The sequence below is a fragment of the Scylla paramamosain genome, chromosome 8 (assembly GCF_035594125.1).
Source record: "Scylla paramamosain isolate STU-SP2022 chromosome 8, ASM3559412v1, whole genome shotgun sequence".
NCBI classification, from domain to species: domain Eukaryota; kingdom Metazoa; phylum Arthropoda; class Malacostraca; order Decapoda; family Portunidae; genus Scylla; species Scylla paramamosain.
Genome location: NC_087158.1, coordinates 14,715,800 through 14,733,554, shown reverse-complemented (window position 1 = coordinate 14,733,554; position 17,755 = coordinate 14,715,800). Strand labels below are relative to the sequence as shown.

General features: G+C 40.7%; 1 protein-coding gene across 1 annotated transcript in view; it reads left to right on the top strand.

The window, feature by feature from the left end:
• The first annotated feature begins 971 nt into the window (after nucleotides 1-971).
• LOC135102824 (nicotinamide phosphoribosyltransferase-like) overlaps nucleotides 972-17,755 on the top strand; it is a 23,111-nt gene continuing 6,327 nt past the window's right edge. The window contains exons 1-11 of the mRNA XM_064008375.1: nucleotides 972-1,116; nucleotides 2,926-2,996; nucleotides 4,332-4,494; nucleotides 5,004-5,132; nucleotides 9,451-9,570; nucleotides 10,163-10,243; nucleotides 10,980-11,142; nucleotides 11,565-11,722; nucleotides 12,024-12,138; nucleotides 12,740-12,822; nucleotides 13,041-13,226. Coding sequence (XP_063864445.1) covers nucleotides 1,066-1,116; nucleotides 2,926-2,996; nucleotides 4,332-4,494; nucleotides 5,004-5,132; nucleotides 9,451-9,570; nucleotides 10,163-10,243; nucleotides 10,980-11,142; nucleotides 11,565-11,722; nucleotides 12,024-12,138; nucleotides 12,740-12,822; nucleotides 13,041-13,226 — 1,320 coding nt within the window. The 5' untranslated portion in view covers nucleotides 972-1,065. The remainder of the gene's footprint in view (nucleotides 1,117-2,925; nucleotides 2,997-4,331; nucleotides 4,495-5,003; nucleotides 5,133-9,450; nucleotides 9,571-10,162; nucleotides 10,244-10,979; nucleotides 11,143-11,564; nucleotides 11,723-12,023; nucleotides 12,139-12,739; nucleotides 12,823-13,040; nucleotides 13,227-17,755) is intronic.

Genomic DNA, 17,755 nt, shown 5'->3' with positions numbered 1-17,755 from the left:
TATATATATATATATATATATATATATATATATATATATATATATATATGTGTGTGTGTGTGTGTGTGTGTGTGTGTGTGTGTGTGTGCTCCCTCCATATTCACGCCAGGTATTTACACGCAGCGTCTCAGTGAAATATAAAAGTTAATTAGAATTCCTCTACTGCCAATACTTGATTGTTGTGTTATTCCTGGAACGTGTTTTTCGCCTACCATCCTTTCCCTCTCCCTCTCTCCTCCGCCCCTCACCTCCCTCTCCCTCTCCCCTTCGTTCTTTATTAGTCAAGGTTGCGTGCGTGTGTAGGGGAGGAGCTCAGTGCCTCACGAATGGAAGTTAGGGAATGGACAACTGCGTGCGTGCGATCTCTCTCTCTCTCTCTCTCTCTCTCTCTCTCTCTCGCTCAGCTGACTCAGTGGAGTGTTATGCTCTGAAACTATGTTGTTGTTCTGCCAAGAGACTGTTTTGTTCAAGATAATTAGTGAGTCGAAAGGAAATTATTTTCTCAATAAAACTTTATTGAAGGCAGGAAGTATGGAAATAGGATGATGATTGTTTACCTCACCTCTAACCCCAGACGAATAATTGAATAACTTAAGCAAATTTTAGTTTGTCTGGGAAAATACCAGTCTTTAAGGGGAGATTTATTACATGTGTCAGAGGAGTGCATATTAAAAAAGAAAAATGGTTAAGTATACCAGTTAAGTGTACCAGTTGCAGTACTGCTACTGATGTGGATTGATTTGGGCTTGTTTCATATCTATTTTGCTCTTTTTTTTTCCTGTGTGTGTGTGTGTGTGTGTTAGTTATGTCACACATATAAATAAAAAGAAAACTAATGATGACAAAGATGTAAAAAAAAAAAAAAAAAGATAAAACAAGATAAGGTTTCACTCAGCGTTGCGTCCACTCCACGCTAAACCAAGCTCGTGAGATAGATGATTTCGGCAACTGTGGGAGTTGCAATGGAGGAGCAAGGTCATGGGTCCCTAGTAGGGTGGGTGGTGGGCGAGGTGCTGCGGCAATGATTAGGCGGGAGTCAGTCCCAGTCACTACGAGGCAAGCACCATGGACGCAGCACCCGTGAACAACGTGATCCTATTGGCTGACAGCTATAAGGTAACGTGGGTCTGTCACCTCGCGTGTCGTGCATTAGGGAGGCGGAGAGCAGAGTGAATGAGTGACAGTGAAATGTTTGAAAGATATAGTGATAATTTATTCAGTTGATTCTTTATAGTGCATTAAAGGGACAAACAATGACAGGGTGAATGAGTGACAGTGAAAGTTTGAATGAAAGTAATAAACTTTTTCGTTGGTTCTTTGTTGTGCATTAGAGAGAGAGAGAGAGAGAGAGAGAGAGAGAGAGAGAGAGAGAGAGAGAGAGAGAGAGAGAGAGAGAGAGAGAGAGAGAGAGAGATAGGATCAGAATGAATGAATAGCAGTGAGAGTGACAGTGAAAGTTTGAATGAAAGATATGCGATAATATATTCCATAGCTTCTTTGTTATTAGGAAGATAGAGCGAATGATTACATAACAGTGATAGACAAATGGAATGGATACATTGTAAACTATTCCGTAAACTTGTTAAGTTTCAGAGAGATATATAGATAGGAAGACAGACTAAACGAATTCAAGAGAGACAAGTAACAAAACTGACAGACTAACTAACTGGCGGAAAAGTTAGCGATTCCTGACGAACTTCAGAGAGAGAGAGAGAGAGAGAGAGAGAGAGAGAGAGAGAGTTCTATTTATAGGTGTTAGTTGCGGGGTTCCCATAGCAACGAGACGCGGGTGTTGGGAAGGTGTTCGCGTGACAGGAACGAATTACGAAGTGTGTCTTAGGAGCAAGGAACATCTGGGCATCGGTACAGTACTTTATCAGGGGATTAGTGGTGTCTGGCGCTCCCAAGGTCACCGACGCGCAGCTATCAATGAGGCTACTGTCTGAAACTATGAATGAGGATGTATGTTCGTTATGTACGTATGTGTACTTAGCTGTCTAATTGCAAGACTACTTTCGAGCATGCACCACTGACTGCTCCTGTTTGCTACTATGAATGAGGTTGTATGTATGCATGTTACCTACGTATGTGTGTTTTAAGCTTTGTACTGGCAAGATTTCTTTCAAGCATGCGTCACTGACTGCTTACGAGCGTAGTTTGAGTTTTGTATATAAATATGAATTGTATCGTTTATGTTAACTCATCTTTTATCATTTGTCATATTAGTCCTTATGAAATAAATAAACACGAGGAGCAGTTTATTTATTAAGTTAGTTAATTGGTTGGTTAATTAGTTAGTTAGTTGGCTAGTCAGTCAGTCAGTCAGTTAGTTAATTAGTTAGTTAGTTGGCTATTTAGTTGGTTCATTAGTCAGATAGCTAGTTAGTTAGTTAGTTAGTTAGTTGGTTAGTCAGTCACTTAGCCAGTCAGTTAGTTACTTAATTAGTCACAGAAGGAGGAGCAAAGAGAGTTTCAAAAGCTAATAGTCATAGTCATGTCAAAATATCTCTGTGTGTCGCCGTAAGTTTCAGCTGTTCTTAGGATATGGAAGAAAATATACGCAGACCAGTTGCAGGTAGGACAGGGTAGCTAATGTGTAAGGAAGCTTACCCTTTCTCTAGCTTTCGTGGTGGAGTTCATGCGGCGAGTGTTGGTGCAGCAGTGCATGTTGGAATAAAGAGCTGGTGAATCTATAGCATCTGGACACCACGAGAGTTTATATGGCTTAGATAATTAGAACTCTTATTCTGCTCCTCACTTTCTTGGAAACGGCACTTTAGCAGGCTTAGTTGTCTTCTTTTCCTCTATCCTCCTCCTCCTCCTCTTCCTCCTCCAACCCCTCGCAATCTTCATACCAACCACTTCACACGCTAAAAGCACAGATGAAGGAGCAGCAGGTCTCATCAGTCAGGTGTTGCTCTGCAGGTGGGGCACTACCAGATGTACCCGCCTGGGACGACACGCATCTACTCCTACTTCGAGTCCCGCGGCGGCAAGTAAGTGGAACCCAAGTGAAGCCTGTATTCAGATCAGAAACTCTTTGCTCTTTCACCACGAGTATTTTCCGAGGTCACAGGGATGATTAAGTGGGTTCTCAAGAGTGTTTCTCCTGTTAATAATGCAAAAATCTTGTTATTCTGTCACTACCTCCATAGAAAAAAAAAAAAAAAAACAGCCTTAAAAACCTGTATAACTTCTCCACGACTAATTTCAAGGACCGCAGAGATGATTAGCCAGGTTCTCAAGAGTGTTTCTCCTGTTAATAATGCAGAAATCTTGTTAACCATAAAAACACCATCAAAAACCGTGTACCTTCGAACAAATATATAGCCTTTCGAAAGTAGTGGAGGTGCGTCGCAGAAGTCTTTCAGAATATGGTCCTGAGTATGAAATGCCAGGGGTGACTTCCCGCGTGGATATTACCTTGGCATATATGTACGTGCTTATGTAACTTGTTTGTACTGTATGTCGTGCTTCTGTTTGTCTGTGAGTCTTCGTTCTCTCTCTCTCTCTCTCTCTCTCTCTCTCTCTCTCTCTCTCTCTCTCTCTCTCTCTCTCTCTCTCTGCTTTGTTAATTTCATGTAGTAATCCTTCATATTTTTTTTTTTTTTTTGCCATTCACATAGAAAACAACTACTTAAACATTTATAAAAGTTCTCGTTTTTCATATTTGCAGTAATAATGAGGAGTTTATATAATCTTTTAGTGGTAATTTTTCTTAGGAGTATCTTTTCGTTCTTAACGGACTCGTCGAGGTCTTATTAGTCCATTATTATTATTATTATTATTTTTTTTTTTTTTGTGCTCAGTTTCCTCTTTCATGCTTAAAAGGAGCTTTCAGGTAATTCTCCTTATCTCGAGTGTTTAATGGTATAAGTAGATGAGTCTCCTCTCTCATGTTTTTATCGCTGTCATCTTTATCTGCCACCATGATTAAATTGTAGAACGAAGGCTTCTCTCAATCTTCTTTACTCATTATTTTAGTATTCATAAAAGCTTTGAATTTTCATTAAGACTGTCTTCGAAGGCCACTTATGAAATCAAATTTATTCGATATATATATATATATATATATATATATATATATATATATATATATATATATATATATATATATATATATATATATATATATATATATATATATATACATATATAATAAAACTTATTTTCATCTATTTCTCATTGTCCACGTGCATGAGCAGTTGATAAGACTATTCTAGAGAAAATGAGGTGTAGTAAGATGGTACTCGCACCCAAACCTTTTTTAACTTCAGCAGTTTCTTGCCAGGTAAATCTCAACCATATATTCTTCATGTCGAATGCTACAGGTTCCCCTACGTGTGCTTCTTCGGGCTGCAGTACATCCTCAAGCGGTGGCTGACAGGGCCTGTGGTGACGAGAGAGGTCGTGGAGGAGGCGAAGGAGCTGTACAAGCATGCCCTTCACACTGATACCCTCTTCAACGAGGCGGGATGGAACCATATCATTGAGGTGAGTGTTGGTGGCGCAAAACCAAGAGGAGCAAATAACACTTCCTTCTTATCTCACTAACTTTTTAACTACTGATGACTAAGACACTTGTTGCTTTATTTGAGTAACACTAGATTTTACTTAGGAATTAGAGAGCTACAGGCATTAAGAAGTTTGAATTACTCCATCAGATCTTTTGCTGTCAGTGGTGTCTTTCGAAATGATGCTCTAAATTTACACCTGACCATTTGTACTGAGGTAGGAAAAGCCGCAGTATTTAAAGGATTACTGCTACTACTACGACTACTACTACTACTACTACTACTACTACTACTACTACTACTACTACTACTACTACTACTACTACTACTACTACTACTACTACTGCTACTACACCACCACCACCAACACCACCACCAACAACAACAACAACAACAGTTACTACTACTACTACTACTACTACTACTACTACTACTACTACTACTACTACTACGATGACAATACTAATACCATTACCTGTTTTGTCTTAGCACCACGGGGGTCACCTGCCTCTGCGCATCAAGGCCGTGCCAGAGGGAACTGTCCTGCCCACCAAGAACGTGCTCTTCACTGTCGAGAACACTGACCCCGCTGTGCCGTGGCTCACCAGCTACTTCGAGGTGAGTCTTGCAAGATTCGATCTCCATTACCAGTACCTCCTTCAGGGTATGGCATGGAGGGCGAGGTTGGAGGATAACAAAGTGTACGAGCGTCTTGAAAATACAGAAACGGTCAGCAATGTGTAATCCAAAGCTGAAGGAATACAGCAATAAAAACGTAAGGGAATAGAGTGGATCGAGGTCTTTGAGGCTGTGATGGGACCAGATGAGTGGAATGCACTTTCTGCCAAGTAGAGAAATTAAGGTGTGTCAACAATAATAAAACTCGTGTCCTAGCATTTCGTAAACTAATTATTTCTTCTAAGTCGATGTTTCCAATACATCTATCTAACAGCAGGAATTTTATATCAGCCCTTACACAATCATATTTAAAATTAAGCTAGATTTAGTCTTAACAATTTATCTAGAAACTTTGTGGGGTCGCGCTCGGGCGTGTACGTGTGTGTGTGTGTGTGTGTGTGTGTGTGTGTGTGTGTGTGTGTGTGTGTGTGTGTGTCATCCTATTACCCCAAAAATATCAGACACACTCCATAGCATGTCAGTCCATAGAACGCATAAGGAAGGGACACAAAACAGAGAAGGACGGAATGTGGTAGAATGCGGCCAAAAAACAGACGTAAACACAAAACCCAACTGCGCAGTGGTGGGCGTTGTTCAGTGGCACATCCGGGCGGGGTGTGATGGAAAGGAAGCGGCGGGATGGGGGCAGCGAGAGGGAGGGATAGGGAATTACATGAACAGAAGGGGTAGTTTGCAAGAGGGAAAAGTGATGCGAGAACGACACGAAGATGAACAGAGCGAAAAGAGGGATAGATAGCGAGAGGGAGAAGTGATGCCAAGACGATACGAAGATGAAGAGAGCGAGGAGAATATATTACGAAGTGAAGAAGTGCAGTGCGAGGGATTCGGGAAAATAGAGGAGGGTAATAGACTGACAAGGAGACATAAATAAGAGGGGAAGAATGAAGAATAAGGAGGATGAGAGATTAATAGGGAGACAAAGATAAGAGAGATATATACAGAAAATTCAGGCAAGGAGGTGTTGTGTAGAGAAGGTAGATAATGATGAGAGGAAAGTATATAGAACCCAAGAAAGAGGGAGGTGTTGGTCTAGAAAACGTAGATAATAAAGAAAGAAATGGAAAGAGAGTCCAAGGAAAGAAAATGTACGTTATAAAATATAAAGTGATGACAGGAATGTACCTAGAGTTAAAAAAAAAGAGGGAGGTGTTGTATAGAAAACGTAAACAGTGATGAGAGAAATGCAAATAGAGTTCATGAAAGAGTGAGGCGTGTAAAAAAGATAGCTGAAGCTTGTAAAGAGTCCAAGGAAGGGAATGATGTAGTATGGAGAGGGCAGATACCGATGAGAGGACTGTATTGGGGTTCAGGAAAGGGAGGAGTGTTATGTAGAAAGGGTAGATAGTGAAGAGAGGGAAGATGGAAGTGTTGTGTAGAAAACGTAGCTGAAGGATGCAAACAATCCAAGGAAGAGGATGATATAGTATAGAAAAGGTATGTAGTGATGGAAGTGGTGCATATGGTATAGAGTTGAGGCAGCAGGGAGGTGTAAGTAGAGCGAGAGATGGGTGGCAGCAATAAAGGTTAGAGGAGTTTTTATCCCAGCAAACTCACAAGCAAGTCACGCACTTCCGCTCGCTCCCTCGCCTCCCTCGCCTCCCCGCCCTGCTGGTGTCCGCCGCGAGGGTCTGCCGGGGTGAGCAGCGGCGTCATCGTGCCGCCTCACTATACTCGTTGCCCGTATTCAGAAAACGCTTTGCTCTCTCTCCATGATTATTTTCAAAGGACACAGAGGTAATTGGTCAAGTTCTTAAGAGTGTTTCTCGTGTTAATAAGGAAAATTCTTCTTGATCTGCCACTAGGACCATACACTTCCTTAAAAACACGTATAACTTCAACTAGAGCCTTTTGAAAGTAGTGGAGGTGCGGCGCAGAAGTATTTCAGAATCTTATCCTGTGTTACTGACGGGCTCCACATTGTCGCTTTCTTTCGTCACAGAACAAAGAATAAGGTTCTTGTTCATCTCTGTCTTCGCGTTGATCATGAGTATAGAAGACAGTTTTGGTGTTCCTTTCTCCATTCGTTGTGTTGGTGTACGTACAACAATAGGTAGGTTGAATACTATTTTTTCCTTCCTTTGTTTCCATAACGTAAAATAATAGCAACATAATCTTTATCCTTAAGTTCTTTTTGTGTATAATGATGAAAATAATAACGAGTGTTAGGTAATAATACGAGGAAGAACTGAAGAAGACAGATGACAAGTCGAAATTAAGTTATTTTACGAATTCATCTTAAAAAAAAAAAGTTAATAAATATTCCAGCCACAAGTCCAAGGCAGCATCACTTCACACCAAGGACATCAATGATGATAGCGGCGGTGGCGGTGGCGGTCATGATTGGACAAGCGTCTAGTCATGCCTCAAGGACGTCCCTTAATACTGCAGTCTATTCCAGACGCGTTTCACACCCTCACACGATCCTGGCCATGATAACAGACACAACTCAGCGTGAGACACAGTGAGGTGGAATAGTAAAACAAAAGTAACACACGTTGATTTATGTGGTGAAGAACGTTTGATCTGTCTGTCTGGTTGTCTTCCTGTCCGACTTTTCTCAGTAATGACGCCAAATTTATGGATAAAACCGACACCATTCAGCCTGAAACAGTTAGCCACTTTACTGAATATAAACGAGATTCCAACTGTGCTTATGAAGTTATCAGATAAAAACTATATATATTATATTTTTAAGAGTTACTGGCGTCTATACCCGGTAAGTGATCAGGCTGTCTTTCTCCCAACACTAGGCATTTTCCGTGAGCAGTTTGTTCTGGTATACTTCTTCAGATAATTACACGCGGCATGACTCCACACGGGTACACAACGCTAATTACTAAAAAAATAAATCTTGCTTTAGTTCTTTAATATTAAAATACATTCAACGTGTCTTTCTTCCCTTACTCATTATGCATTCGCGGTGGATTTATTACGTGCACTCGCTCGTTTATTTTCACTGCTTCAGACGGGTGCATAATGATAGTTACTAAAAGAAACCTTGCTCTAAATCTTGTAAAGCAATATTAAAATACATCCAGCGAGTCTTTCTTCCCTGACTCATTATGCATTCGCGGTGGATCGATCACGCGCACTCGCTAATTCACCGTTATTATTATTCACATCTGTACAAGAAGTTCATGCATTATTTAAAGATGAGAAGCGTCTAGTGTGTCGGGTCACCACCACCTCCACCTCTGCCTCCTTCTCCTCTTTCTCATACCTAATAACATAAGAACAAAGGGCGGAGCGAGGGGGCTTGTACGACATCAATATGTTGATAACTACCAGCAAGTGTTCAGCAAAGATGAATGGAGTGAGCTGGGTGAGACTGATGTGCTGGAGAGACTACTAATGGATACTGCTGCCAGAAACTTTTTTTTTTTATGTAAGACATGTAAGAGAGGTTCAGGTTTAGGGCAACAAAAAGGAAGTAAAAAGAAAAAAATATATATGTAAGGCCCACTGAGCTGCCAGTCCTCAAAGAGAACAACCAAATGGATCATCCAAAGCTTGAAGATAAATATCTTGAAACGTCCTTCTTGGAAGAGTTCAAGTCACAGGAAGGAGAAAATACAGAAGCAGGCAGGGAGTTCAAGAGTTTACTCGTACCACTAACTTCTAACTCATGGTTTCAAGCTATCTACGCGTCACACAGCAGAGCCGAACGTAGAAATAAATAGTTAGATAAATAAACAAATATATAATAAGAAAATAGTAAATTTTGGTATTAAGGTAACTAGAACAGAAAGGGAGAATATAGAAACGATTATGTGCACCTCGTAAGAACACAAGTGCGCGAGGTAAGCTGCAGCTGCAAAGAAGAAGCCAGTTAGCCTGTCCTGTACGTGATGATGATGATGATGATGGGGATGACGATTATAATGATGATGGTGATGATGATGATGATGTGTGGAAAAGAAATATCGAAGCCAGTCAGTCTATACATTTTTTTTTCTGCAATTTTAATTTAGTTTAGTTTTATGTCGTTCTTCTTTCTTAACTTCTTTTTATTATATATATATATATATATATATATATATATATATATATATATATATATATATATATATATATATATATATATATATATATATATATATATATATATATATATATATATATATATATATATATATATTCGCTAGTGCTAATCATGACCCCCCTCTCTCTCTCTCTCTCTCTCTCTCTCTCTCTCTCTCTCTCTCTCTCTCTCTCTCTCTCTCTCTCTCTCCTCCAGACAATATTGGTGCAAGCGTGGTACCCGATGACCGTGGCCACCATCTCCAGAATCAATAAGCAGATCATCCACCACTACCACCAGCTCACTCACGAGGACACTAACAAGGTGGAGTTCTCGGTAAGTCTTCGGCGCCGCTACCTCTCAGTGCGGGCCGTACACATTCACGGGTTTCTAATTGTGGTTACCGTGTCTTTCAGTGACTTCGACGTATTTCCTAAAGGTGGTGATGGTGATGGTGGTGGTGGTTGGTTTTAAGGTGAAGGTTGTTGTTAGGAGTGTTTGGTCTTATTTTTTTATTTTCTTATTTTATTTTTTTTCATGGGATGGGATCCATAGTTCTTCTTATTAGATCTCTATGTCTTTTTGTTTGTTTGTTTGTTTTGTTTGTCTGTCTCTCTATCCGTTCGTTTTCTCTCTCTCTCTCTCTCCCTCTCTCTCTCTCTCTCTCTCTCTCTCTCTCTCTCTCTCTCTCTCTCTCTCTCTCTCTCTCTCTCTCTCTCTCTCTCTCTCTCTCTCTCTCTCTCTCTCTCTCTGTGTGTGTGTGTGTGTGTGTGTGTGTGTGTGTGTGTGTGTGTGTGTGTGTGTGTGTGTGTGTCTTGTTTTTTTTAATAGAAAGTAAGCAACAAATTGAAACATTTCGCATTTTTGTAAGCATTCTAATACCCGTAAAAAGTATAAATTCACGCTCATTCCCTCTCTTGCCCCGCAGCTGCACGACTGTGGCTACCGCGGGGTATCCTCCGTGGAGACAGCAGCCATCGGGGCAGCAGCTAACATGGTCAACTTCCAGGTCAGGCTTCTGTCAGTCATCTTTCCCGTCACCTCCAAGCCCGCATTCTGAAACGCTTTGCTCTCTCACCACGACTGTTTTCAAAGGACACAGAGATTACAAGTCGAATTTTCGAGAGTTTCTCTTGTTTATAATGTAGAAATCTTGTTAATCTTTCATTATAACTATAAAAAAAAGCTTTAAAAATCCGTGTCACTTCAACTAGAGTCCTTTGGAAATGGAGGAGTTGCGGATTCAATAAAGTTTGTAAAAGAATATATAGACTTAACAGATGCATAGTAGTGAAAATTATTGTTTTGTTGTCTGTACAGAAGAGAATAATTATTATTTCCAGCTGGTAGGTGGTGAAATTAAACATAACAAAAACGGTGCAATGTAATATGCACGACACAGAGCTGAATCGTATCATATTAGCATCAATTACGATACTTATGATTAATTTCAACTTGCTCCTATTTATTGAATTCCCGTGTAAGTGTGTGTGTGTGTGTGTGTGTGTGTGTGTGTGTGTGTGTGTGTGTGTGTGTGTGTGTGTGTGTGTGTGTGTGTGTGTGTGTGTGTGTGTGTGTGTGTGTGTGTGTGTGTGTGTGTGTGTGTGTGTGTGTGTGTGTGTGTGTGTGTGTGTGTGTGTGTGTGTGTGTGTGTGTGTGTGTTTGTTTGTTTCCCTTTAATTTTAACTAGTGCATACCATTTAATATCTACACGGTACAAATCTTTGCTCATTTCTGTGGCTCAGTCGTCTGACACTGTGGCTGGGACGTGCATGTTGAAGAAGTACTACCACGTGGACACTGTGGGGGGGTACTCAGGGGCCTTCGCGGAGCACTCTACCATCACCACCTGGGGCAAGGAAACGGAGGCTGACGGACATAGTCAAATCCTTGACCTCTTTAAAGGAAGTGAGTAAAAGAGTATGCGTGGAGGGTTTGCTTCTGTCACCCGGGACTGTGTGTATTATTGCTGACTCTCTCTCTCTCTCTCTCTCTCTCTCTCTCTCTCTCTCTCTCTCTCTCTCTCTCTCTCTCTCTCTCTCTCTTTCTACAACTCGAAAATTAACGTTTTTTTACAGTAATTTCTCTCGTTAAACTCTGACACGATGAAGACGACGACGGCAACAACAAAGAAGAACAAGAAAGAGGAGGAGGAGGAAGAGGAGGAGGAGGAGGAGGAGGAGGAGGAGAAAAGAAGAAGAAAAACAAACGTACTACCATACATCAACAACAAATCAAAACCAACACAACACAAACAACACAAACCAAAACTCTCACTCCTCTATTCCTCTTACAATATCTCTTCTACTCATTCCCCACCCGTATTGCAGCCATGGTGGGGTGCGTGGCGGACTCGTACGACGTGTGGGAGTGCTGCGACAAGATCTTCGGACAGAAGCTGAAAGACAAAGTGGTGGAGCACGGCAAGAGTGGTGGGATTCTGGCCATCAGACCCGACAGCGGCGAGCCTTCTGTAGTGGTGCTGCGGGTACGAGAGAGAGAGAGAGAGAGAGAGAGAGAGAGAGAGAGAGAGAGAGAGAGAGAGAGAGAGAGAGAGAGAGAGAGAGAGAGAGAGAGAGAGAGAGAGAGAGAGAGAGAGAGAGAGAGAGAGAGAGAGAGAGAGAGAGAGAGAGAGAGAGAGAGAGAGAGAGAGAGAGAGAGAGAGAGAGAGAGAGAGAGAGAGAGAGAGAGAGAGAGAGAGAGAGAGAGAGAGAGAGAGAGAGAGAGAGAGAGAGAGAGAGAGAGTCCTTATAACATTACCACAAACTCACTTCTCTCCCGTGTTTTAGTTGCTGGAGATCTTGGGCAAACACTTCGGCGTGGAGATGAACAGCAAGGGCTACAAGACGCTGCCCCCCTACCTGTGCGTGGTGCAGGGCGACGGCATGAACTACAAGTCCATGAGTGAGTGTGAGGGGAAGACAAGACACGTGACACAGTGGGCTGGATTGATAGTGGAGCAAAACGAAGTGCTTGCAGAAAACGTGTTATAAGAAGTAAGACACATATCAGGTCAGAAGAAAAGAGGTGAATTTGAGAGTAAGAGCACTTTCTCCTCCGCCATGAGATGTGTTTTTTTTTTTTTTCTTTACTGGCCAACACTACGATTATCATAATGTAATGACTTTTGCTTTATTTTATTTATTTATTTATTTTATTTATTTATTTATTTTTGTTAATAGAGAGACAAATATGTACACTCATCATGTGTAGAATCCTAGACATTTTGTTGGGTAGCGACATGCAGACGTCTGGCAGAGCTACGTGGCTGTTTTGTGATTTTTTTTGTTCTCAAGTGGTGGGCGGCACTAAGGAGGAAGCGTGTCTTTTTGTTTACCAAATCATTACATAGTTAACCTTGAGACGCCCTATTTATGTCCGCTGTCCTTCACGTCTGGATGCTAGCGTATCCTGGCGAGGGAACCCTGGGAAGGGCAGCCAAGGCTGTAGGATCTGTGTGTGTAATGTGAGCTTGTATGTAATTGTGTGTGATTTTTGTGTGCAGGCGAAGTGCTGGCAGTGATGGAAGAAAACGGATGGTCGGCTGGCTGTGTGAGCTTCGGTGCGGGAGCGTCACTACTGCAGCGGGTGAGTGTGTGTGTGTGTGTGTGTGTGTGTGTGTGTGTGTGTGTGTGTGTGTGTATGTGTGTGTGTGTGTGTGTGTGTGTGTGTGTGTGTGTGTGTGTGTGTAAGATATTTCATACATTGCATATTTCTTTCACTCAGTCTAAAAGAACACATCCATTAATAGCTCAAATAACGTGTGTGTGTGTGTGTGTGTGTGTGTGTGTGTGTCACCCCTACAGATGGACCGTGACACCCTGAAGTGCGCTTACAAGTGCAGCATGGCGGTGATCGGGGACAAGGAGGTGGAGGTGTTCAAGGCGCCTGTCACGGACCCCGGCAAGACGAGCAAGAAGGGCCGCCTCAGCCTGCACAAGGAGGACGGAAAGTACGTCACCTTGCAGCACGGAGAGGGAGACCCGGACACTGTGAGTACTTGTATATAACAGGCAATAGCAAACAAGATACAATATCAAGGGAGATAAGAGCAATAGCAAGCAAAAGGCAATAGCAAGGGCGATAAGAGACAATAGCAAGGAAAACAGAAGCAATATCAAGGGAGGTACGGCTTCTCACTTCATCTTCCGTGGACACCAATGTAAAACTCTTGTTATTTGAGAATTCTTGATATTTTAAGTAGCGATCAATAATCAGAATAAGACAAGAAATAACGGATTCAATTCTGATGGAGTTGGATTTTAAAAGGAATCACGAAGAAGTTGGTTCCCAAATTGAGTGGTAGATGAATGGAATAGTAATCAGGTTGTTAACGTTGAGTCAATAGGGAGCTTTAGAAGATAAGACAAATTCATGGATGGGATAATACTGGAAAAATATGGGCATGATTTATACAAGGAATGCCACGTGAAGGCTTGAGGTCTTCTTGAAGCTTCCCATGCTTTCTCACGCTAACAGACAACCTTGTAACACCTGTCACGACCACAATTTCCGGGCCCTTCGCACAGCTGCCGCAACTGGACTAGTTTCCTTGAGCCACCTCCTACGTGGAGTCAGTGCAGGGATCAAATACGGGTGTACAGGGCCCCTTGTAACTCCTACACCCTTTTCACAACCGGTCGTAACGTCAGGTCACACTAATGAGATCGCCAGTCTGTTTTACAACAGTTACAACCGACTCCACCCACTGGGTAAGAATCACCAACCACGTCTGGAAAGAAACAATTATAATGAGCAACGACACACACATGGTCGAGGTATAAAACCCTGCTGAACTATCGCCCACGTATCGAATCCTCCCACCGTCCAACGGGGTATTATAGCCTCTAGCCAAGTAGTGTCATTTACAGCCTCCTGGACGGCACGCCTTTGGCAGGGCCTGAGGAAGGAGTAAAATTCACCACTCAGCTATTCACTTAAGTCCTCTGCAGGTCAAGCTCCAGGGGCCAGACGCAGTAGCATTCAACAAAACAAGTACATTAACAAGTGACATCACTACAGACAAGTGGCCACACACGAACAGGAGGCTAAATCACCTCTCATTGTACAAGAACTCGGCCATGACATACATACATACGTGCATACTCGTACATACACGCGTCCCACCCAGCGCTCCTCTCTCGGCGTGGATTAGCATGAATAAGACGCTTTACTTCTGAAAATTCTAATGATTAAACAAGGGGGCCTGGATAAATACTGATTACTTTATTGTCAAGAGCAACTCTTTTACTAAATACTGGGTGAGATTCAAATTGAATGGACAAGGGGAAGTAAGGAAATTTACGTGGGGAATATGAGTGACTGCACGGATAAATATTATACTAAGAGCTGCGGACTGGGTAGGCTACGTGTCAGACATGTGTCCAAGTCTTGTCCCCAGCCTGTCTCTCTTTCTCTCTCTCTCTCTCTCTCTCTCTTCCCCACTTCGTACTCTTACTTCTTTCATTTGTTCTTACTCTCTTCGCTTTACATCACCGCTCGCAACACACTCTTGTATTTCTAAGAAAAATTATGGCATGCTGATATCAGAAAAGAGTCAGGAAATTATTATGACAAGCAGCAGTGATGAAATAGATCAGAAAAAAAAAATGTATATTATAAGTCAACAAGCACTGGAGCACTAAGACTTTTTATAGAGGCTTTAACGTCAAAGAGAGAGCGAAACATTAAAGTATGATGTGACATACAGCGAACAGTTGTGTAACTGTAACACTTGTACGAGTAGTATTTATTTATTCATTATTTCATCTATAAATTTATGTTTGTTTCTTCATTTTTTTTATTTGTTTGTTTGCTTGCTCATTTATTTATTTAATTATTTATTTTACTTTTGAAATAGTCAATACAAAAAGAATTCAAAAATATTTTCGTGCGGTAGTACATTCCTCACGAAAACCTGGAAATCCTTCCTGACGATCACACAAAATCTGCTGGAGTCAACGATCTCTGTATTTGATCCATTAACTTGTCCTCGCAAGCAACATATTAAGAATAAAATAGCACAGTTATTCCATTAAACTTGCCTTGGATATGTTAACGAACACCACCACAGTTCCATCCTAATTCACCCTTTGACTCCTACACCATCTCCTCAAACGTAATAAATCAGTCTAAGGTGAAGAATAATAATGATTACTCTTTGACTGCTACAGCATTTCCTCAAACGTAAGAAAACGGGCTATTGCAGGTAAGAATATGACTTTTGACATGAGTGTTTCCGTAGCCATTTCTACTCAATAAGATAGTATACGAGTACACAAATTTAGCATCAAGCGCCATTCTGTCATCCATCAACAGTCACAGCAGAGACCATCACGCCCCAACTCTTTTAAGAAACAACATGACCCGTAGTGTTCTTAGCTGTAACGTGGACTTTTCTAGTAGTAGTAGTAGTAGTAGTAGTAGTAGTAGTAGTAGTAGTAGTAGTAGTTGTTGTGGTGGTGGTGGTAGTAGTAGTAGTAGTAGTAGTAGTGGTAGTAGTAGTAGTAGTAGTAGAAGTAGTAGTAGTAGTAGTAGTAGTAGTACTAGTAGGAGTAGTAGTAGTCACTTCTGCATCCTGAGTCACTTCTGCGTTAGAACACACCACTTACCTTTCCGTCGCTGTCCACTGAAAGGCTTTTACGCCAAGCAAAAACAAGAAAATGCGATTAGGGATTCAAGACCTCTCGCTAGTTGGGTAAAAGTCTCACGTGCCCTGGAAGAGTGTGGAAGTATGAGAGTATCAGGTTAGACAGTGGTATTGACTTGTCCTTGCGAGCGTTAAGGTCAGCATTTCCAGTCATCAAAACCCGTCGGTAAAACTAGTGTAAAATATAAAACTCTTAAATAAGTTGGTTGATCTATATTTCTAAAAGCAAGGTGCGTTAACTATTTTTTATTTATTTATTTTCTATTTGCTTGTTTGTTTATTTGTTTGTTTGCTTGTTTGTTTATACATTTATCAATTTATCTATCTATCTACCTATCTATCTATCTATTTATCTATCTGTCTATCTATCTATCTATGTATTCATCTATCTATTTATCTTTCTATTTACCAATTTGTCTATCTGTCTATCTATAGATCTATCTATTTGTTCATCTGTCTATCTATCTATTTATCTATCTATCTGTCTATCTATCTATCTATCTATGTGTCTGTATGTCTGTATGTCTATCTATCTGTCTCTATCTGTCTGTGCCTGTCTGTGCCTGTCTGTCTACATGTATGTATATCTATCTATATCTGTCTATCTATTTAGCTAGCTAACTATCTACCCATCCTTACATGCATCCATCTATCTATCTATCTATCTATCTGTCTATCTATCTGTCTGCCTCTCTATTTATCTATCGACCCATTATAACAATTGCTTTAATACTCACTGGTAAATAAAACAAAGCATCTCATAAACTTTTTAGTTTCAATTTCTGCGTTTCACTTCAGTAAAAAGCATGTACCTACCGGCGAGATATATGCTCTCATAACATAAAGGTTAAGAGTCGCGACATACATTGGTAGAAACATCAAAGCACACACATCTTTGCATGATGCTGCCGTGCAGCATATATTTGCTCTTCGATGTAGAATATCGTACTTTTTTTTTCTTTAAGCTCTGATTTCTACCTAGGCATAGTCTACGATGAATGTTTGCCAAATTTCATTAAGTCTACGGGGAATGTTTGCTGCGTTTGGTTAGTTAGACCATGGAATATACTTGCTAATTTTCAATGCGTTATCTCATAGTATTTATCGTAGATAGATAAACATAGAGAAAAAAATTGCCACAATTAATTAAGGGCAAGGAGAATATTCAGGTATTTCATTAAGTCTATGGGATTGTTTGCTACATTTAGTCAGAGTAAGACCTTGGAATATATTTGCCACCCTTTATTACGACACTTGACAGTATTCCTCATAGCTAGATGAATATATAGAGAATATTTGTAACATCTAATTAATTGTAATCAGATATTTAGGCATTTCATTAAATCTATGGAAAGTGTTTGCTGCGTTTAGTTGTAGTTAATTAAGCCTTGAAATATATTTGCCACCATTTATTTCCCATGGTTCAATAAATCTTGGGCAAATAAAATTTCATATTTAATTCAATGTAAGGAGAACATCTAAATTACATCCGCGAAAAATATTTGCTACATGTCAAATTTTGGAATATATTTGGTACACAAAACTGAGTGCACATTTATTTATTTATTTATTTATTTATTTGTTTATTTATTTTTAAGGGGGGCGTTTTATTAATTCTACGGAGAAAGCTTGCAATATTTCATTAAGTCTACAAGGAAAATTTGTCACATTTCAGTAGCTCCACGGATGTCTACCGCACTTTGTTAATTCTACGGAGATTGCTTGTCACGTTTAATTAACCCTTCACAGAATCCTACGCATATACCCGCCCTCTGAATGCCTTCCTACATGTGAGAAATGGAAAGAAGTCTATGTATTTACCGAGATAACAGGCCGGCAATCCCACACAAAGAAGATCAGGAAATACATAAA